The sequence below is a fragment of the Pocillopora damicornis genome, chromosome 4 (assembly GCF_964200805.1).
Source record: "Pocillopora damicornis chromosome 4, jaPocDami1.2, whole genome shotgun sequence".
Classification (NCBI taxonomy): Eukaryota; Metazoa; Cnidaria; class Anthozoa; order Scleractinia; family Pocilloporidae; genus Pocillopora; species Pocillopora damicornis.
Genome location: NC_142673.1, coordinates 18,869,191 through 18,891,112, shown reverse-complemented (window position 1 = coordinate 18,891,112; position 21,922 = coordinate 18,869,191). Strand labels below are relative to the sequence as shown.

Sequence of the window (21,922 nt, the reverse complement as noted above, 5' to 3'; positions counted from 1 at the left end):
TCTTGTTACTGTTCAAATGTTAACAAAAGACGATTATTAGGGTGTTTGCCGCTGCATTGTTTATCTTTTCTCAAGTACAACGTAGTTTAAATTAATTTTAAAGGTTCGTAAATCCACATTATCAAAATGCACCAATCACAAAAAGGATGAGGCACGCCGTTGTAGGATATCTCTAGCAACCAAAATATTAGTCCAATCCATGAATTAGTGCTATCGCCATTTAGCTGACTATTCCAAACCCAAGAAAAAATCCATCGTTTTATGCAATCCTATGTTTATCAGTTCAACTCAATCATGGCCACAATTTTTTTTTCGCAGTTTTCGGAGTCTGTTCCTCAAAAAGCTGAAAAAATGTTTTACAAAATGTAGGTGAGCAAACTCAAGTAGTGGCAGAAGACCAGGCTGGAATATTAGATTCAATTATTTATTTGATTCGGGCATTGCAAAGGATAACAGACGTCCTACCATCGGGCTTAATGACCTTTGATAAAGTCACTTACAGGCGCCACCTCATATATGCTAACACTACCACGGAATCAAATGACTCATACTTTGTCTACCTCATCGCCTAAAGAAGCTTAGACTGGCATTGCAGTTGTAAAGTGGCAATCCACACGGGAAGTAACCAAGTCGAGAGACAAACGTTCATACAATTATTTCTAAAAGTTTAGTCAAGGAATCCCAGGAGAAGGGAATCCGCCTCCTAAATAATTCTAAAAGGGTAAAATTCCGTCTTTTTTCCCGATGCCTCGTCGGAGATGACGAGATCCTCGTCTGTAGAGAAACGATTGTGCATGCGATCCACACATAACTTGGACTTTGAAGGAAAGGTTCGAGTAAGCGTGAGATGAGAACAAATGACTTGAATTAGGAAAGAGGGGTGTTGACTGTGACACTATTCAGCCAGTGTACATTCAGTCAAATTCTGAGACCGATCAGTTGAAAAAGAAAATTTTGAAGAGGGATTTTAGAGGAGAAGTTTTGTAAAGTTACAATGCAGTGCAGTTTATTGAGACCATAAAAAACGAAACCTAGCTTTGACACACACGTTTCTAACAATTTTAAAAAAAGGCAAAGCATAAATATTGTAAATGACGTATTTGCATTATCTAGCTTCGTATTGTAAAAGAAAATCACGTTCTGTCCGCAGCCTGAAGTTCGTTTCTACGACTTCTGAGTGAACTTGTGACTATACTGATTTTCTTGTAATCGTACCAAGAGCCCATTACCTGTCATGTCTATTACTAATAGCTCTTTAAGTTTTAAAAGTTTGCTTCCTCTACTACCCTTTTGTTTATCCTATTTCATGCAAATTATTTTTCCATTTTTTGTTCACGTTCTTTTCAATTTATTTTAAGTCAGGATCGGAACGCGTCCAGAGAGCGTGTCCAGGTCCATCTCTCTTATTCATTCATCTTCACGTCTTATGTAGAATTGTAACATCCCAGTCGATTCTTGCCTTGATGCTTGACATAATTTTATAGCAGGCAATACAATTTAAACAAGAGGATGTCAACTCTTCTCTCAGATTTTAAAGCATACTTTTGTCTTCACGCTTTACCTTTGTAAACCAGGGTTTTTTTTATCCGACGAATTAAGAAACTTGTATAAAATATGCTTTTCAGGCGTTTTAATTAACAAGGTTACGTTATAATCTCTTTTACTATCATAGTGCATCAGCCTTTGTCATTCGAACAGAAAATACATACCAGATTATGCTTACACAGCAATGAATACTAATGGTGCTCACGCACATATCTCACGTTTTTTATTCTCTTGTGCATTTGTCAAAACCTGTGAAGTACGCGTCTACATGATTTACAGCGTTTTCTCCCCCACTTAGGGGTTGTGCTCAGACGGAAACAGCTTTCAGGGACTGTAAGAAAATATTGATATTCTCTTGGGGTCTGTGATAACTAAACTACTAGGAATATACTTAGATATTACTGTCAAACCTCTCCACAACTGCATGCCACATTAGGAACATACAAAAGACGTCAGCAAAACAAAATGAGTTAGGTACAGCGATCATTGCATTACAATTATTGCAACTCCGTTTTCTTCACTTTATTTCTTTTTCAGGTGGAACGCGCTTAAGTGAGGAATTGATAAAATTGATGTGCTTCGCTTGCACTTACTCGGTGCTTTTGCACGACTAAAGAAGACTATAGACACGATTAACCGTTTGCACACTCAGTAGCAAAAACGTTCACGTCTAAAAAGCGGTTTTTTTGCTATACATGTTCATGATAACAGACATTAGTTGCACGCGGTGAACGATGGAAGCTATTCATGCTTTCCTGAAAGAAAAAAGATTTTCTTAAAAAAAAGATTTCCCGGGAATAATCAGAAAAGAAATCTCTGACCATGGAACTATAAGAACAATTCCTTTTGAGTCGTGCGGCGTCATCGTTCGTGGGTCATGCTTTTCAGGTGTCAAGATTTTTGCCGTCGAGTGTATTCAAATTCCTAAACCGTAGGCTTCTTCAAAATTCAAAAGAAGGTTGTTCAGTGAAGTTAAACTAACTCTCGTGGAAAATCAGTTCTATAGTCAGCATCAGATCAAAGGTTTACTCATTTAATTAGAAGCAAAAATTAATAGAGATCTATTTCAAAACATACAATTTCATGAAGAAAAGTGTACTCATAACTTAATAAGCTTTTAACTTTGTTCAGGAAAAATTGAAAGTCATTATTATTAACTTCCCCTGTTTAAAAACAAATAATAATTGAAGACCTCTCTTTAGATTATTTGTTATTGTTCGACCACCAACCGTTAAAACTTGACAACTTTAATTTAGCTTTCTCCAAATGGTGATGGTTCTTATTTATTTTTATTTAAATGCACAATATTCGTATTCAGTTTAGAAAAATAATCATTCAATTTTGTAATTTCCGTTCGAATGACGCGAATTGAATAGGAAGTTTGATTTTTACAGAAAGTTTAAAAATGCTCGCACCATTCTTGAGTTCCTGTCAAAATAGAAATTAAGTTTGAATACATTCGCCTCCTTTTTTTGTCACTTCTGCCACCATTTTATTATTTCCTTCGTTTTTTTTACAAAGGATAGGAAAGCTACCAAAGTAATAATGCAATAGTTCGCTACTTGAGGAAAGACAGCGACGTTAATCTAGGATAGTTAAAATATAAAATCGGTTTGATTTCACGCGTAAAAACGTGAGGAAAGCAGGGCATATATATTGTATAATTTTATGAAAAATGAGGAAATAAGATGTAGACGGCAAACCTCTTTTAACGTCACAAAATTAAAGAAAACTTTGTATTTATCTGGATGATTCCTTCTCACTCTTTGACCCCAGAGAGTTTTTCCCCTCACGTCAATATCAAGAGTGACGATAGTTGCAAAAAGGTGGCAGTTGATTTGAGCGGGTACATTAATAAACCCAAGTACATAAAATATATTCCAGGTGGCCACATTTACTCAAACAGCGTTCGTGTACAGATCATTGCATTTAAAAACAGGAAACAATTTTTTTTCCAAATTGGTCAAAGAGAAATAAAGAAATTCTGTGGTGGATGAGTGAATTTGTTTCGAAACACGATTTTCGTTTTCTAGAGAAGATATGGTATTACTCAATAATCCGTAGAATGTTTACCGACAGTGACAACATACAACTATATGTAAACGGAATTTAGAATGGCTCGTCTTACTCCACGGAAATAATGGGTGAAACAATTTTCTAAGAGAAGTAATTAAATCCATCCTCAGTCTCGAAATCTTCTGTTATATCTATGACTGCATCGACTTTGTGCAACACGATAAGCAAAGGAATGACTTCTTAGTAATAAAATCATGTTTAAAAAATATATTGAATATCAGTAAAAGGCGGAAAACATCCTTAATCATTTTTTGATTTCATATCTTTAAAAGGCCGGAATCGTCGGCGTCGATTACGTAAAAGTGTTTATGCTCAAACAGCCAAAACAATTATAGATTTTTAATTAGAGCTTCATTTTATTTCAATTCCGGTTCGGTCAAGAAAATTACTGCTGAAGTGTTTGTGTTGACATTTCTAAGGGGGAATAAAATGCGGTCGCTTTAGAAGTTGGCATCTCTCCTTTAAAACTCAGCGATACGAGAGGAACAAACTGTCGCAAAATTATTCCAACATGAACGCTAAATTTCTGCTGGCTTTTACACTCGTCCTCCTTGCAACTTTCGTAGCGGAGAATGAAGCCTTTACCGCTGGTGGAGGGGGAAATCTTCCTTATTCAGGAAAGCGCGACTTAGCGAAGTCTGTAAGTTCTCTCAACTGTTGTTTTTGTTGCTGTGTTTTTTTAAGCAATGCTCAATATAACGTTTTGTGATGAACAACACTTTTCATCTGCCTTCTTACTATAGTGACTCCCTAGAGTTATCTGTGTTAATATTCTCCTATTCAAAATTTAATCGCGTGTTGTTGTGTTTTTTTAAAAGTAATGCTCAATATAACGTTTTGTGATGAACAACACTTTTCATTTTCCATATAACTATAGTGACTCCCTAGAGTTATTGGTGTTAATATTCTCCTATTCAAAATTTAATCGGGTGTTGTTGTGTTTTTTTAAAAGTAATGCTCAATATAACGTTTTGTGATGAACAACACTTTTCATTTTCCATATAACTATAGTGACTCCCTAGAGTCATTGGTGTTAATATTCTCCTATTCAAAATTTAATCGCATGCTGAGCACCCTGGTAACGAGAGTTAAAAAGTCATTCAAATGGAGGTTTTTGTCAAAATAAAACAGCAAATTCTTTGAACTAACCAGCAAGGAAATGTGCGCTAATAGCTACATGAAATAGCTTTGAGATCTTGGTAGTGGACAGGCTAATTTTTTCAATCTACCTAGTAGATCCGATGTTCGAAAATAGACCGAGCAACTAAAGTTTCACTCTCGCACAGGATTATATATCGCGAGTAACGACACGTGGGTAACGTGAGAATGTGTAAGCTTCACAACTGAAAAGATGATTTTTGCGCCATTCTGTCCAAAAAATTATTTTCATTAAATGCTCTTCGTCCCTTCGGAGAGTTAACTTTAGTTTAAAGTAGGTGGGGTCGTACAAGAAGAGGAGAGAGAAGGGCGAACTAGGTTGTGGTATTGTGATATATCGTAGCTTTTTTGGTTAAAGGGTATGCCACATACACCCTTAGACACCTCCTGCTCTCTTCGTCCCATCCATACCCTTAGCATTCACTCACCAGTGATTTGTCTTATGATAGCACCAACTGGCCGGGAGAGCCTTGTGTAAAGCTGCTAGAGAACACTGCAAGAGGGAATTTGTATTGGAGGACATCAATGAATGAAGAGGTGGAGGAGATCAGGACTGAACTGAAGCTTACTATTGCCTCTTGTTGCTCTTGTAAAATCACTAATTAATAAAGAGTGAAATAAGTAATCTTTATTCAGATGTCACGTTTGCTATTCAAAAAAACAAATCTGTGTTTTCAAAGTGACCTCTTGACAAAATAATGATTAACTAAGCATGTTAAACTAAGGCCTATCAGATAGTTCTCGGCACCCAAATTTAACCTTTCTGTGTTGGATAATAATACTGGAATGTAGGCGCTGGCAATGCATCGATTAATTCCACGCTTCAACAAACCCTCCGGGTAACCCGCTGGGTATTTGAACTTTTGAAGATTGGTATCTTCAAATTCCCTCCCCTAGGACAAAAATTGCGTTCAAATGCCCTACCCAATTTTCTTGTAAGGCAAAATCAGCAGCCGAGACTTTATACACATTGACTAAGCTTTAAACCCTAAACCTTGAGAACCCTTTCCTCGAGCCATTCACTCGCGATAGTGAAATATTTACCTTACACTGGAAAGACTTGACACTTCTGGTTCAAATTTCACCCCAGCCAGACAAGGTTCAACTTCCCCAACCCCCGGACACGGACGACGATCAAAATGCCCATGGATTGCCTTGGGGAATGTGGTCGGCAAATAAGTACTAAGTTTTTGTTGACAACAACTTCCTTACCTTTCTTAAGGTCGTCTAACTGAACTTTCCTCAGGTAGACGACCGCTGCACATAGCTTTCAACGCAAAAAGAAGCCCATTCTTTATTCCTTTTCTAAACGCATCATTACAAATGCCTTTAACCCTTTAACTCCCAGGATCTGATTATAAATTCTCCCCTCTAGCTGCTACACATTTCTTAGTAAATAACTCACAAGAATTTGGTGTTAGATCAGGACCACCAACCTCTACCTGATAAGGTTGAATATCCTCACTACATATTAGCTAGATAATGTATGGATATTATAGGGAGAAGTTACAAGTTAATCGCATCTGGGAATTGAAGGTTAACACGCGAAGGAAATTCCGTGCGAGAACTGATTCATCCTTAGTCGTTTCCAGTGGGCTGTTAACCCTTTACACATCAGTATGCATATTCTCCATACTACTCTTTATACATTTCTTAAGGCGCTGACAAGGAGATTTTGTTTACTGATCAAAAGCTGCTACTGTTAGTAATTATTTCCTTCATTCTCATGGCCCTAATGTTTGATTCTGGGGTGATATTGTTGAGAGAAACTAGATGCTGGTCACTCTTAGGGTTTAAAGGATTTATATGGAAAACGGACTCTACATTTATCATCGTTTTATTACTGTGATATGCTACATGTACCGAAAATAATTTTCAACTGAACTAAACACAGATTGTATCTACTATGATGTTATCGTATATTCCGTTCAACCCGCTTCGCCGCGTGACATCTTATGTGACCAGCACACAAATGCGTCACGTAAACCAAGAAGCGAGATCTGGTAAAGCAGAATATACTTAGCTTCAAGCGAGAACAAATAATCTATCTAAGCCCGTGGGAACAAAGTAGAAGCATTATTAATCATCACTTTCGGACAAACGAATGAAAATGAACAACGATAGTCGAACAAACATTATCGCACATATTTATTGAGACCAGATTTCTGCTTCATAGAAGCAATTAGCTAAACCGTACGGAAAAGCGACCTTAAAACTACACGACGTGAAAATCTCAAAGGCTTTGTATGATTAACTCAACGCACGCATAAGATAATGATAACCAATGTCAATATGTTTAAGCCATCAGTAAAATGGTCATTTGATGAATGCCACAAAAAAAGGGACAACCTTCCCAACGTGATGTTTTTAACGCAGTCAATTCAAAGCTGAAACCAAAAAAGATCTTTAGGTTTGGAGGTCTAAATTCTTCCTATGCAGCCTTTCCTTCGCTTTGAACTGATTTCCTCTAACCTCATTGGTTAGCTGCTCTGTGTGTCATAGCCAATCAGATTTTATATATTTTTTTGCATGACATTTCTGAAAAAAATTAGCACCGATGTGTCTTCTCTTGAGTTCGAGTGTAGCAGTTGCATTGTCACCTAGCTTATTTAGAGTCATGTGGGACCACTTTACTCTTTACTGCTGTTTTCTAAAGAGAAACTAAGCGAAAATGAGACATTATGATACGATCCCTGGCTAGCGAGTCCTGGGACTCACTTTGTCGTGATGTAGAGCAATTAAGAAACATGTTGAATACAAAGAACAACTACGTTTCAACCTATAAATATTTACAAGCAACAATGTCATATTTAAAACTTAAAAATTTCCTATACAACAATTCTGTCATCCTTTTGTGCAATATGCCGTCTGAATTTGAACGTATTCCGCTGGACCAAAGCAAGTCACGGCATTTGTGAAACAAAGTTTCAATAAATATTCTACTTTTCCAAGAAACTTGTTCAGATTTGATCCGTCATCGTCTCTTGTCACTAAGGCTCTGAGGAAATCTAAAATATAACAATGAATGTTAGACACAACAAATAGCACTACAAATCGTATGCAAACTAAATTATCCCCAACTATTTTCAATACAACTGAATTTGGCTGACACGTCAAGAAGGAAAAACCTCTTGAACAAGGAAGGAGCGAAAAAAACCACGAAGCTTCATTTCTTAAAACCACGTGAAAGGAAACGAAGATAGGTCCAAAAACGGAAGATTAACATAAAAAAAAAATTCTTTCGTTCATCTTACCTGTAAGCTTTATGTTATAGGCTCTTTGACTGCTCGTATAACTTGTATGTTTCCATTATCCATAACAGAGGCTATCTCGCTTACCGGTGAATGATAAGTTTGTCTGAAGACCTAAAAACAATGTTAAACACACGCGATAAGCAACAAAGACGTAGAAGAAAAGCCAGAGAGAGCAACGAAGAAAAATAGTAACAAACACCACGCGTCAATTAATTTAAAGAGGCCGTCAAAAAAACTGAACAGCATAACTATTCCGATCTCACATTTGATAAGCAATTTGTTTTGAGAATAAGGAACTCATTATCGTAAAGTATATATTGTTTTGAGTACTACCGTATTCTTAATGAAAATCCTCACATACAAAAGAGGAAAAGAGTAATTGCCATAGGTACATTCACTGAGAGTTTTAAGAGGGAGGAGGCTGTGGACCACATAGATCGAAGTCTTTATTGAAAGACAAATTAAAACAAAGTTGAAACAAGGAAAATGTGAATATTCTTACCTGAGGTCCAAAGGAGGGTTTTCCCTTTTTCTCTCTGTATATCAAGTAAGCTATAAAAGTTCCCATGGCGACGGCAAAAGTGCCGAATACAACGCCAAGAGCTATGATACCACCATCACTGACACCTGTTGCTTTAGGCGGTTCGGTTACAGCAGATTCCCTTACACTGTGAAGGGTAAAAATAGAACCAAATAAGCAACATTACACTTCGGATCAAGCCAAAAATAGTTTTAGGTCTTGCAAACATATAGTGTTCAAGTAACTGGCGAGTGAAAGAAAGAAAGGCGAAAAAAAGAAAAAAAAAACTATGGTAACTCGAATTAATACCTTGGTGAGTGGTGATCACTCGGGGTATTTAGGCTCCCTCCTGGCCACACAATTTTTTTCCTTATACTGAGTCCATGATCCGGGGAGGGGTCGTAAGAACCAACTTTCACCCATGAATCTCCATTTAGGTTCACAACATCATAAATTGCCGGCGCATCTTGATTGGAATCGAAGAACTGTTTTCTTCCGGTTGAGCTGTCAAATCCTGTACTTGCGTCTTTCATTTTGCGTAATTCTGTCATTATCTCCTTTTGCACGTCCGCACGGGAGGAGTACTGCGAGGCGGAGAGCGTTTGGATGAATAACATTCAAAGGGGGGGGGAGGGGAGGGGAGAAATAAGGTAGAGGTAGGCACGTAAAGCATGCAAACGTTCTCATGCTGGTCATTACACTCAGAGTTTAGCACTCAAGCACTCTAGCACTTTCAATATTTCATGGTAAAATATTCAAAGGTTCGTTGTTTAAAGTTTATCAAATAATTTCCGCTTTTTACCTCATCGACTTAAACAAAACCCAGAGCCAAGAGTACACGAATAAATTTGCCGAGTCGATCGAATACAAGAGATAAAAAGCTGTAGGACTGCAGTTTGGTTTGCCATTTTGATTGATTTCAAGTTCCTGATTCGCCTCAAGAACAGCATCTTAGATTGGGGTCCTTTAGCTCAAAAATTGTAAACGTAATTTTTAGACCTTTAGTTCGTAAATGGATTTAGTTTTAATAAACAAACTTACCTTATTTATGGTTCCCGCTTCATGAAGTCTTGTTAAAGCATGCGCATAAGCAAGAACAGAATCATAGACCTGAGCAACATAAGCTGAAGCCTGTGGAATGAATGATCAGGAGTTAACACTTGGATAATAAAACAAAGAATATTACCAAGAGTTAACATTTGAATAATATAATTAAGACGCCGATCTCTCTCTAATTCTAGTGAAAACTCTGTAAACTTGGGTTAAAATACGATTGGATTTCAAGAGCATACAGAAAACAGTTTCAGCGATTTATTCCGGTTAAATCTATTGACTTAAAAAAAAAACACTTACATCGAAAAGGAAGTCGTTGGGAAAGATGGGAGAAGTGCGGATAAGATAACGAAAATACAAACGAACCTGTAGCACTCTAGGAGAATGGATAGGACCAGGGTACATGGATGCGTCTTTTTCTTTCCAGGTCTTTAGCAATTTTTGGTATAGTGCTCCTTCACCGTGTTTAGGCCTGGTGCCTACCATACCCTGCATGGCTAGTTGTAAGTTGGGAGACTCCACGAATGGTGATGTGGTAGCACCGTCAGTTCCAATCCACGTCCACCCTTTACCGGTCATACTCTGTTAGCGAGAAAAAAAAAAGAAACAATATGACAACGGAAGACAAACACAATAAGCCATGTGAAATTCTAACACGGCTCCAAGGCTAGGGGGAATAAAACAAAATAAATTAATTATTCATCCCTCATTGTCAATGTGATTTCTTACGTTTCATTTCCCCAAGCCACGGAGCCAAGTATTAATGTTATTATATCGAAAATGGCCTCTTCAAGCCAGGAAGGGAGGAAGAGGTTCTTTTAAACAGGAATATTCTCCTCCGTGTAAAACGATAGTATCTGAGTAATAAATCTACTGAACCCCCAATATGTTGGGTAGTTAACAATGACAAATCAATTTGTTACCTGTTCTATCGCTTCTTGAAAAACTTTTTCTGCGTCATCAGTCGTGGCACTAACCAAGTTTACTGCTGTCCCAGCTTTCTTTATCTGTTCAAAGAGACATTTGTTATAAATTTCGTTTCGTTGGAAATGAGATAAGGAAATTTTGAACACGATTTCGTTACCCCTCTGAAGGGAGTACCAAGGAAAGCCGAAAAACGAAGGTCGAGGGGGTATGGGGAGAAGGAGAACGAAACTCAGTGCTAAAAAGCAATGTGCAATAAGCTTTCAGTGGCTGCCTGTAGTAATTATACATACACTGGTGCTAAGTGTCTCACCTCTTTAAGATATTCCTTGATACTCAATTTTGTTTGCGCTTCAAACCGTTGCTCAGTGACAATGTCGACTCCTTTCTTCCGCACTTCTACGGCAAACTTACGAGCTAGCTCTTCACTGTACAGATCGAGTGTCGTTACGGTGGACAATTGCGTCCACTTGTATCTTTCAACCAGCTTAGCCAGAGCTTTCCCTTGGAACACATCAGAAGCGCATGTGCGAAAGAGGTGTGGATAATTCTTCTTGTCTGATAGTAGCGCAGACGTGGAAGCGTACGACATTTGAGGAATATTCTTTTGTTTCGTGGCTTCAGCAATTGCGATGGAACAGGCCGACCTGGCTTCTCCGATGATAAGATCCGCGTCGTCCGGAAGATTCTGAAAGAAAAGACATAGTGGTCGACTCACATAACCAATACATTAACCAGCAAGTTAGAGATGACAATAAATCATCTCATCAGCTGTAGGGTGATATCTTTATAAAAACCATTCCGAACTAATTCACATAACAAATAAGCAATTAAAGCCGACAACCTAACGGCGAAAACCTTGACGACTTGAGTTTAAGTTATTATCCTACCTGTGCTGCACGTCGGCAAGTTTCCGCATTTTCTCCTCCATCAACAAGAACATAGCTAAAGGCCACCTTGAAAGGGCCCGTATTTACGAGCTCCACAGCGATCCTGAAGGCTGCCTGCCACTCTAGCCCCAAGTCCCTTAACGGCCCAAGATCTTCATGAGTTGGAAAGAAAGCGGCGATCTTGTAAGTTGGTCGATCTTTGCCAGGAATCCTAGTCACGCCACCAGGAAACACTATATCTCTTCTCAAACCGATTTTCTTTGTTTTGGAGTCGTACTGACCGACCGTAATCCAATTGTTACCCTGAAGGATCAAGAATATTCTCGCTTTTAACAATTAGATTCAAGTTCTTAAGACATCGTATTGTTTATTTCGTGTGCAGATTTTTTTTCCCTCCACGTTATTCAAATGGCCGTTTTGTCATTGACAAATTTTCATCACGTTGGATTTCTATGGAAAGTTTGTTCCATCATTTGTCTGATATGTGGTATAAGTTTCTCCTTACGAAGTTTTAAGTGTCCTTTAACCTTCACGATTTCAGTTTTTTTGAAGTTTCTCGTTGAAATACCTCGTGTTAAACCTCTCCAATCTCATCTATGCTTCTCTCCATCTGCTCATGCTTACATATTGATGTCTACCATCAATGGGAACCTATCATTTGAAGATTTCATTCAAAACTCCCTTAAAACAACATTAAGTACTTACCACAAGATTAACAACATCGTACAGAGGAGGGGGATCTTGATTCTGATCGAAGTATATCACATTGTTGGTACCAGTCGCGCTCGGATATCCTGAACTGAAGTCATCAAATGTTCTTAACTTCTGATACAGTTCGTCTCTCACAGTCTGCACGTCTGATGTTCTGCTAATGACTTTCTTATTGACAAGGTCTGACAGAGCCAGAGCCACACCATGTACTGCATCAAACAGCTGCGCAGTAAATGCCGCTGACATGGGAGTCTGGATGAACAGAGATGCAATAGCGTAAGCAAAACTGATACCAGTTTAAAAAAAAAAACAAATCACATCAACCTTTACAATTTTCCTAAAACAAAGGTGTGGTTGTAGAGGATATTATCAAGGATGCATGTATAAATTAAACGCCTCTTTTCCCCGAGAAATTTTCCTGTTTATCTGTTTTTACTTGAAGTAAAATTCACTATTCTTGTGATGGTTTCAACGAAGTTTGAGTGATGAGACCCCAATATCAATGTGATTTTAATGCAAAGGATACCAACTAAGCGAGACGAATTATACATTTATATCTGTACCACTTACACTCACCGGCTTACTGTGTACAATTCCAGGATACGTTGTGGAGTCTTTCTTGAGCCAAGCTGCCAGAAACTTCAAATAAATACTTCCCTCTCCATTCTTCGGCTGTGTTCCTATCATACCTTCCATAGCCCGTTCCAAGTCTTTCTGTTGGTTGAAAGTGGAAGAGGTTGCACCGTCGGTTCCAATCCACACCCAGCCTTTACCCGTCATGCCTAGCTCTTTGATCTGTTGGAAGACCGTCTCAGCATCCTGACGAACCATGCTGATGAGGTGGACTTTTGAACCAGACGATTTCAGCTAGAAAACGGAAGACAAACTGGTAAGATATAATTCATGGTATGGCAAGAAGGACAAATAGCTGAACTATGAAATTGAACTTTTTGAATGTGTTTACTTTCTTAATGAAATTTCAGCCGGGTCAAATCGAGGAAACTAATCTCACAGTCGTATGGCGATTATAATTGTCTGCACCCCAAATTTCAGGCCGAATCGAAAGGCTCAATTACCTTTTGTATTTTTGGTCGGACGGTGGCTGCTCGTGCATTTACATCGAACCGTTGACTGCTGACCACACTGACCGGCACATCAGCCATGCCTGTGACTTCTTTTTCAAACATGTCCGCAAGATCTTTTCCGTAAATATCGTTTGTAGCTACAGTGCCGACCTCCGGGAACATGTACTTTCGGAATAAAGCTGAGAGAACGGCAGCTTGATGCACATCAGATGGGCAAGTCCTAAAGAAATACTTGTAACTGGTCTTGTCTGAGAAGACGGACGAAGTGGAGCCATAGGAGATCTGAGGTATTCTGTTGGTTGAAGTTCCTGAGAATGGAAATAGGAGTAGGAAAATTAACCCTTTACACCATAACATCAGTATTCATATTCTCCATACCGTTCTCTAGACATTTCCTAAGGCGCTGACAAGGAGAATTTGACTAACAATCAAGAGATTCTTTCGTTGGTGATCATTTCCTCTATTCTCCTGGCCTTGATGTTTGATTCAGGGGAAATATGGTAAGGAGAAAGTAGATGCCAGTCACTCTTAGGGTTAAAGGGTTAAGACAGTACCACACAATGTTACAGAGGAATAACCATTCATTAGACACCCACAGGTTGAATAGACAAGTCCATAAATGAAAGCACCGCATATAAAGATTAGAGGGGCATTTGCTTCGGTCGTTAGCAAAATTGTTGTCCCTTATATGCAGGTATACCCTGAAAAGAGGAGTCTTAATAGAGTGGTTCTATTATCATACATTTCTGCAAGTAGAGAGGGGTGGAGGCGGTATACTCGCGACCACTGAGTAACCGTCAGCAGAAAAGGCTAGATATAAATTCAGTGCTGGCTGGAAAATGCCATGGACAGATTCCTTTCTTCGTGATTGCCTGTCTTGTAGCAGTTACACCCCTCATCTGTGATGTGTACTTTTTACTAAATAAAGATAATGTACCAAGTATACTGCGAAATCAATGGACTGTTGTGGAACTCACCTAAAACAGTAGCAGCGGCTTGAGAGCATGAAGAACGATAAGCACCAATAACAGCAACGACGCCGTCTTTAGCAAGTTGATCAGCCGCCGCTCTGCACGAGGAATTAGCATCCACACCGCCATCTTGAATTTTGATATCGAAATCCACTGCCAACGTTGGGTCCTTGTTCATCATCTCCACAGCAACGCGAAAAGCCGATTCAAACTCTTTACCGAGTTCGGACAGTCCTGCCAAGTCTGGGTGAATCGGGGCGATGAAACCGATTCTAAACGTCGTCTTACCGGGTAATCCTTTGTCAGTTGGTGGAATTTTGGTATTGCCTGGCCAAATGATGACATCCATTCTTTCGACTCCGATGGTTTTGTTCCATTTTCCCACCTTCTTCCAAAGCTTTCCCTGAATGAGGCGGAACAAAGTGGTTATTGCCGTTTATCACTAGCTAATAGCAGTCGCTCATATTTTGTTCCCGAGAATTGAAATTTGTTTATCAATGAAGATTCATTACAAATCAAGGAGAACCAGACAAGTTATATATGAGTGAGAGTGGTCTACGCAGCTGTATTTCTAGAAATACAGCTGCGGTGGTATCATAACCTTAGGTTAGGTGTCTAAAATATTCAAGGGGCTTCTGTTGGTGATTTGATTTCCTACTGCTTAGTGATCAAGTATCTGTGATAGAGTACAAGCGAGGGTTGGGAGCAGGATCCAAAACATTCATCGACAAAAAACAATAAAATATGGAATGAGAAAAAAAGACAGACTCGAGTGATTCTAACCTGAAGATTTCCAACGTCATATCCTGGAGACTCGAAGTAAGTGGGACCTTAGGAAGAAAAGAAAGCTGATCAGTTTTCCCTCTTACCTTCAGTACCTATCATATACGACTGGAAGACTCTCACCGGTCGTGATAAGACAATCGCTATCGAGATCGTTAAATTGATGTATTCTGAACTACTACTCCGTTTTCAAAATCTGAACGCTGTACGAAATTATAAAACTTAAACAACATGATATTGGTTTAATGTTCCATCCTTATGAATCTCTGTCGTACCTTGAGCACCGACAAATCCTGTGTTTTTATTGTTGAATTTCTTCAACTCATCAAAGACCACCTTTCTTAACGTTGACGTAGAGTCGCTCTGCGAAAAACGAATAAGCGGGGAGGAAAAAAAAAATTAATACACTCCATTTAGATTGAGCGCAATGCATTACTTCCGATATTACCCCGAGAATAACACTGTATTAACCGATGAAATAACACTGTATTTACCGAAGATATTTTGCCTTGTCTTGCTAATCTGTCAAAAGCCAAGTAATAAGCATAAACAGCATCAAACACTTGTGGGACATACACCGACGTCCAAGGCATCTAAAAGGTGCAAAGAAAAAAAGCTATTATGACTGGAGTTTACAACGGTCAAACCCCTAATTAATACATTACACGCAGAGAGAGATGCATCAATTGATAGACCTCGCTTTACGCGATTGCCTTTAAACGAAAGGTAACAAAATCAAAAGGCCAAGCAGTACAGAGTTAAGTACTGCAAAGAGTCATCAAAAATTCAAACTAAATACAAGCAAATTTCCCGACCAAAAAAATGAACCCGGTTGCGATCGATTAAGTGAGAGTTTCCTGAACCAAACAAAACGCACAGTAGAGCGAACCTCAAACAATCCCACGTTATTATTTTCGACGCTCAACTGAAAACCGTTGTAGAGTAGAGTAAGAACAACCCGGCACGAAATTTCTCAGCATTAAAAATATACTGCCCGTATTCAGACGTACATTGTCATAAATAATTCCTGGATACTGTTTCCTGTTGTCTTTGTGTTTCATCCACCTGAACAGCATTCTGAGAATCCATTTTCCTATCCCTCCTATAAAAAGAGAGTGAAATAAAAATTGAACGCGGTGAAGGCAAATTAACCTCAAGGAAGGATAACACCTCTCTCAGTCGATCAAAATAGGCTTTTTGCTTTTCGATGTACTCGACCTGCAGCTTGAATTTTGATCACGTACCTTTGGGCATAGTTCCCACAGTTCCTTGCATTGCTTGTGTAGCTGTGCTCTGATTGGTCGGTGGAGTGGCCAGGACACCATCACTTCCTATCCACACCCACCCCTCCCCAGTCATACCCTGCAAGGAAGGAAGTATACGCAAGAAAAAAAATTAAAAACATGATAAAATAATCTTAGCCACAAAGCCCAATTGGTGACCAAACTCTAAAAATTGATATGGATATTCTCCACACTGTTCTCTATAAATATTCCTAAAGTACTGACAAGAAGAATTTAACGTTTAACCCTTTACACCCAAACATTAACATGCATGTTCTCCATACTTTTCTCTTTACATTTCCTAATGTGCAAAGAGAATTAGTTTCAAAATTGAGAGTCTTTAGTTAGTGATCACTTCCTTTATTCTCCTAACCCTTATTTGTGATTCAGGTTGATATTGAAAGGAGAAATTAGATGCTAGTCACTCTTAAGGGTCAAATGGTTACATGTAAAATCTTTTGTAGGCTATCATATCCCTTAATAGTTGATTTATCTGTGATTCTGCAAGGAGAAATTGGATGTTAATCACTCTTTGGTGTTAAAAGGTTAAGACAATACGGTTAATATTACGAATCGAAGAAGCAAACGTCCAGCGAATGTTAGAAATCTTAAATCTAACGACAGTTACAAAACAACCGAAACAAACGTCACTACAACGACTGTAAGTCGTCACTCTAAGTCACCTTTGCTTTTGCAGCTTTAAATATGGCGCGGGCTTCTTCTGGTAAGGCAAACACGAGGTTAACTCTCGTTTGAGCATCTTTTAGCTACGAGATTAAAACATAAAAAACACTTGAGATCAAAGTAACGACAGCTTGAGAGAAGAAGTAAAGAGCTTTAATTACGAAATAAACAGATGTGCCATTTCCTACGCGATTTTGCGATGATCTCATGCTAATCCCGATAATCAGGATGCAAAGTATAATCCCGGTTGACATTCAACGACTCTCAGCGAAAATCCAGCGTCAAGAGGGAGGGTCTTATAATACATGACCAATTTCGTTAGGTGATAATTTGTCAGGGTGGAGAGAGTGGGGGTCCAATAATAAGCATATCAATAATCAAGCGTTTTAAGGTATTTTCACACCTTAGATTATTTTAAAGTGGATTTACACAACAGAAACAATCCGTTGAGAAAAAATCCCGAGAGAACAAAAGATAACAGTTTACCTTCAAAGAGAAAGCAATTCATTTGGCACCAATCTGTCCCGATAAAGACAGTCTGTGTTTCCCATTGTGACTAATTTTAGCTTTGGTCAAGTTAAAACTCGTTTATAAACAACGATGATGCAATTTCAAAGCCATTAACACCATTTCAGGGTGGTAACAAGACGTGTTGTGTAACCATCCGACTCTTAAGTAAACATCGATTACTTGACAAAACAAAACAGTTTTGAAATGACAAGCTGCACAAACCACATTGACTTCGCTAAAAAGGTTTCCATCAAAACTTTGACACACATGCTTTAAATGCCATTTCGGTGTAAGCTTTTAAACTCCACCCTTCAAATGCTAATGTCAACAAACCATTTTGATCAAAATAAAAGAAAGTCCCTCACCATTTGAACCTTGCTGTCTATATCTCCTGAGGTTGCCATGGCTGGTAATCGGGCAGATGCATGGATTCTAATTCCTTGCAATCGCGCAGCTGTTTCAAAAGCATCAGCCAGGTTTTTACCATACCCGTCAGAGGTAGCAATGGTACTGACCTGCGTGGTAAGACAAAAGGAACTATTGAGGAAATGAGGGAATGTTTGCAATTTTGGACAACAAGCAGCCTCAACCCAAGGAATTTTTTGTTGGTAATGCAGAAGATTTAGAGGGTTGTGGGGCGAAACTCGTGTCTAATATATGAAACAAACAAACAAAAAATGATGTATCATTTATCTTACAAATACAATGTTAGCAACATTTTAACTCATTCATCCACGCGTTTTATGTAGATGTAGCACTGACCCTCTTCGCGTACCAGGTTCTGGCAAGAATACACTTATCGTTACCCAAGAATTTCTTAACTCAATTCTTTAAAACTTTTCTGATTGTTTGACGGAATAGTTCTTAAATCAAATTATATCACCATTGTATTCGCCTCAAAAACAAAAAATTCCAATTGAGTTAAGGTAAAGCTTAGTTAAAGGAAAAATACTTCTTTAAACAAAGAGTTAGGCAGAACCAAGTAGAGGAGATGACCACTTATGAATCAAACAACTACCTAAACATGCAGGGAGCAACTCACTTCGGGTTTTAAGCAAAGCCATTACTAAGACTAATTCCACGGCTGAGTTGTACCCCACGTATTCAAACATGCTAAACTTAAGAAAACGAAATTTACATGTACTTATTACAACGCATCTCCATTTACTCATGAAATATTTTTTGTTTGAACCGAGCCTGCAAGCACGTAGAAAAGGTGCTCTAAAGCAGACGCCAAGTTGATACTTACTCGTCTCCAGTTAAAAAGAGTCACCAACCCAACCAAAGCTTCTGCCTGGGCAACGTCACTGGCGCACGTTCTGAAGAATCGAGGATATTTCTTCTTATTGGACAACTCTGCTGCCGTTGACGCATAAGATATCTGAGTCATAAACGGCGCTAAAAGAGAGCCATAAAAAAACACTGTTAATGTAAGACAGTTCACCCCCATCGTAGCAAGCTATAAATCATTTTTTATCAAATAAACGTTAACACAATTGTCGGGGCGTATTCACTTTGTCTTCACGTTCGCTGCCACTTTCTTAGGTCACAATCATACGTGTTAACGCTAGCAAAGACATGTCTGATGTTTCACGATTTCATCGCCTTGTAAAAGTCGACATCAGGTTGTGTCACTGACACTTTCTGCTGTCATGCACTATCGTTACGTGAAGCAAAAGGGGCCAGTCTTTAACACTTTAATGTTGTGCCTTTCTGCTCTGTCATCTCGCTACGCTCCTTCTTATGTCTGCGTCAGTTAAACTACAACTTTTATTAAGGGCAAAGAAACTGATTAGGGGTCCGGAGAGCTCCAGATCAGGAAAGGTTTTCCGTAACCAAATCGACTTCGAAAAAAAGCTTTAACTATTTATGGTCTCTTGGTAAAACTGCATCTGTTATAAGCTGATAAAGTTTTTCTTTTAAGTTGTTGCAGTGATACAGCGAAACATTTATACGATGGTTTAAATTGGCACAACTGTCTTCCAATGTGTAAGTGCGATAAAATGAATATTTCAACTGTAATAAAGTGTTGCAAATGGTTACATCCTATTTAGCTGCGTGAATCATACGCATACCATGTGATTTTTCTCTCTCAGATACCAGCACAATAATTATATTTCCAAAATCAGAAGTACAATTCGGTGCCAAACAGTTTACTTCTACGCCTTTTCTTAAACAAAAGTTTGCGAATAGCGAAGACTAATCAAGGAAAGAACCAATACTCGTAATTAATATTGACACACACGGTTACAAGATGTGTCCTGATATCAAAACGAACTGAATATCTACGAATTTTTCCGCTCACCTTTGTCTCTGAAATATTGATGAGATGCTTGGGAACAAGAGGAACGCATTGCTCCAACAACTCCAACAATTTCTGGATCGGCCGCTAGCTCCTGTGCGGCGATTTTACAGGTTTTTGATGGATTGGTGCCGCCATCTTTGATCATGGCTATAAGGAGAAACATTGTAAACATTTAGAGAAGTGCGAAAAAGACCTCTTAATATAGCGCTACTACACGTTATTAAGCTAAAATTTTTTGAAAAGAGATGGTCCCTCTTTATCTCTAGATAAAAATGCGAATTTCATTGTAACAACACGCAACATTCCAGGTTGCTTTCTTGCCCATACTTGGCTACATGTTGGGAACAGTAGGCAGAAAATTTGAGAATGCAATGATGCTTACAATACGTACTAGAACGATTATTAAGAAACTCAACTTTAACTTTCTACTCTTAATGAAATCTGTTTCAGGATGTCTAGAACGAGACTAGATCAGAGAAGAACAGTTATAAAAGAAGGCAGCCACTTAACCCATCATGGGAATAACTCAATAAATACGTTTATCTTCTAATGTTTAGTGCTTGAACGCTCTACTATAACTCGATTAATAATTGGGTTGATTAATCTAATTATTCCCCAGATAATTTCAAGCATAATTTCCCTGCTCTGAGTATGCCACATTTAACTTCTTCCTTTTCCTCAAAATGAACCTCACTCTTCAAAAATTTTCTAAGGAGAAACGTTACCTCACACACATAACATTATACCCTAAACCATTCCCAATAGAGAAAAGATGAGTGAAACCAATTGATGGAGACCTCTCGGCCTTGTAACGAAAGAAATGTCATGGTTTTAATTAGGAAAAAGGATAACCCTCACTCAAAAAAATGCGAGAAAGATCGCCAATTCTTGGCGCACAAACACAAACGGAAAGGATCGTGATGGGATTGCTTTGTTCTAAAGTTTAATTCCCTCTCAAGCGTGTTCAAGAGTATAAGTAGGTGTTTTAAGCCAATTTACCACAAACAGTATAAAGTGAATTCTTACTTTTAAAATCCATCGAAAGTCTTATTTGACTGCCAACTTTCGGCTTGACAGCCTCTTCATTTATGACTTCGATTGCTACCTTGAACGCTGAGCTCTGAAAGTACAAAGCAATTAGGGTGAGTTTCAGGAACGCAGCAAACTGCTGGGTCACTAATAATCCTCAAGTAATAGGTAATAGCAAATTACTAACCAGTTCTTCTCCCAGAGATGCCGTGGCTCCAAGAGAGTTGTCTAAAGCGCCGATAAAGCCCAACTTGATAGTTATGTTCTTGGCTTCGACAGGTTCTGGGAACAAAACGGAGACGAAGGAATGAGGAATGTTCAGAAAATGGTTAAGTTCTTCGAGACCGCGTTTCAGAAATGGTAAAAGTGAAGCTTTAGAAACTGGATTTAGAAGCAGACAAAGAGCAATGGCTGCAAAAGTCGGCGCGTTCATGACTTGTAAAGAGACAGAAATGAATACTGTGGGGTGCGAAAGGTAGGAAGGCCTCGAGCTGACGTGTTTACACTATCACGTTTCAAAGTAACTTAAAGATAATACTATTTCTAGAAGACTCCAGTTCAGACCGGTAAGCTTTATCGATGGGGTAATGCTTTCCACCAACAAAAACAAAATGGTTAATTATAGGATGGACAAGCAATGTTTAAGGTTTGATTTCCTGAGGTATTTCCTATTTGTTGTCATCCAAAAATCTTTTTCAGTTTGAACACTTGCTAAGCGAAATTTGAAGGTCTTTCTTGTGGGGACCCCAAGTGACTTTGTAGTACACTTTATATTATTATTTGATGGTGAAATAAGAAATAACTATTGAGGATTACATGGAGCCATCCCTAAAAACTGACACGTGAGGAAATTCTTCACAAGAGAAGTTTGACTTGTGAGTCACATCAATGGAATGTTATCCTCCCTTAGTAAAGATTTGTAGGAGTAGAAATATGGTGACTTTGCAACATTGAAAATACGAAAAATCAAATCATTTTTAACTGTTCAATTCAATGAACCTCAAGTGAAAGTTTCAAGCCGAATAAAAGTTGGACCTTGCCCAATTAACGAGCCACCCTGAAAAGAGAGCAATAATAAGCTTAACATAGTCAACAACTGTAAGACAAGTACCCTGTCTTCTAGAATACAGCCCAACAGATT

The 21,922-nt window shown here is 38.5% G+C and overlaps 1 protein-coding gene and 1 long non-coding RNA gene across 6 annotated transcripts in view; one reads left to right on the top strand and one right to left on the bottom strand.

Annotated features, from left to right (window-relative positions):
- Positions 1-4,069: 4,069 nt before the first annotated feature.
- LOC113668742 (uncharacterized) lies at positions 4,070-5,410 on the top strand. Its single transcript, XR_003446031.2, has 2 exons — positions 4,070-4,261; positions 5,229-5,410. It is a non-coding gene; the product is annotated as an uncharacterized LOC113668742 (long non-coding RNA).
- Positions 5,411-6,600: 1,190 nt separating this feature from the next.
- Positions 6,601-21,922, bottom strand: part of LOC113668741 (uncharacterized) — a 31,754-nt gene continuing 16,432 nt past the window's right edge. For 4 of the 5 annotated variants that reach the window (XM_089205388.1, XM_089205386.1, XM_089205389.1 and 1 more), the window contains 24 exons: positions 20,969-21,063; positions 20,779-20,872; positions 19,753-19,899; positions 18,697-18,845; positions 17,813-17,962; positions 16,937-17,020; positions 16,215-16,332; positions 15,981-16,072; positions 15,465-15,563; positions 15,246-15,333; positions 14,971-15,017; positions 14,194-14,590; positions 13,208-13,524; positions 12,708-12,998; positions 12,126-12,383; positions 11,421-11,723; positions 10,844-11,218; positions 10,530-10,613; positions 9,973-10,188; positions 9,595-9,684; positions 8,863-9,137; positions 8,536-8,701; positions 8,034-8,144; positions 6,601-7,787 (listed from right to left, as the gene is read on the bottom strand). In XM_089205388.1, the coding sequence (XP_089061514.1) occupies positions 8,043-8,144; positions 8,536-8,701; positions 8,863-9,137; positions 9,595-9,684; positions 9,973-10,188; positions 10,530-10,613; positions 10,844-11,218; positions 11,421-11,723; positions 12,126-12,383; positions 12,708-12,998; positions 13,208-13,524; positions 14,194-14,590; positions 14,971-15,017; positions 15,246-15,333; positions 15,465-15,563; positions 15,981-16,072; positions 16,215-16,332; positions 16,937-17,020; positions 17,813-17,962; positions 18,697-18,845; positions 19,753-19,899; positions 20,779-20,872; positions 20,969-21,063 (4,037 nt within the window). In that variant the 3' untranslated portion in view covers positions 6,601-7,787; positions 8,034-8,042. Of the gene's footprint in view, positions 7,788-8,033; positions 8,145-8,535; positions 8,702-8,862; positions 9,138-9,594; positions 9,685-9,972; positions 10,189-10,529; positions 10,614-10,843; positions 11,219-11,420; positions 11,724-12,125; positions 12,384-12,707; positions 12,999-13,207; positions 13,525-14,193; positions 14,591-14,970; positions 15,018-15,245; positions 15,334-15,464; positions 15,564-15,980; positions 16,073-16,214; positions 16,333-16,936; positions 17,021-17,812; positions 17,963-18,696; positions 18,846-19,752; positions 19,900-20,778; positions 20,873-20,968; positions 21,351-21,922 lie in introns of those variants that run through there. The other variant, XM_027184689.2, reaches the window with a different exon arrangement.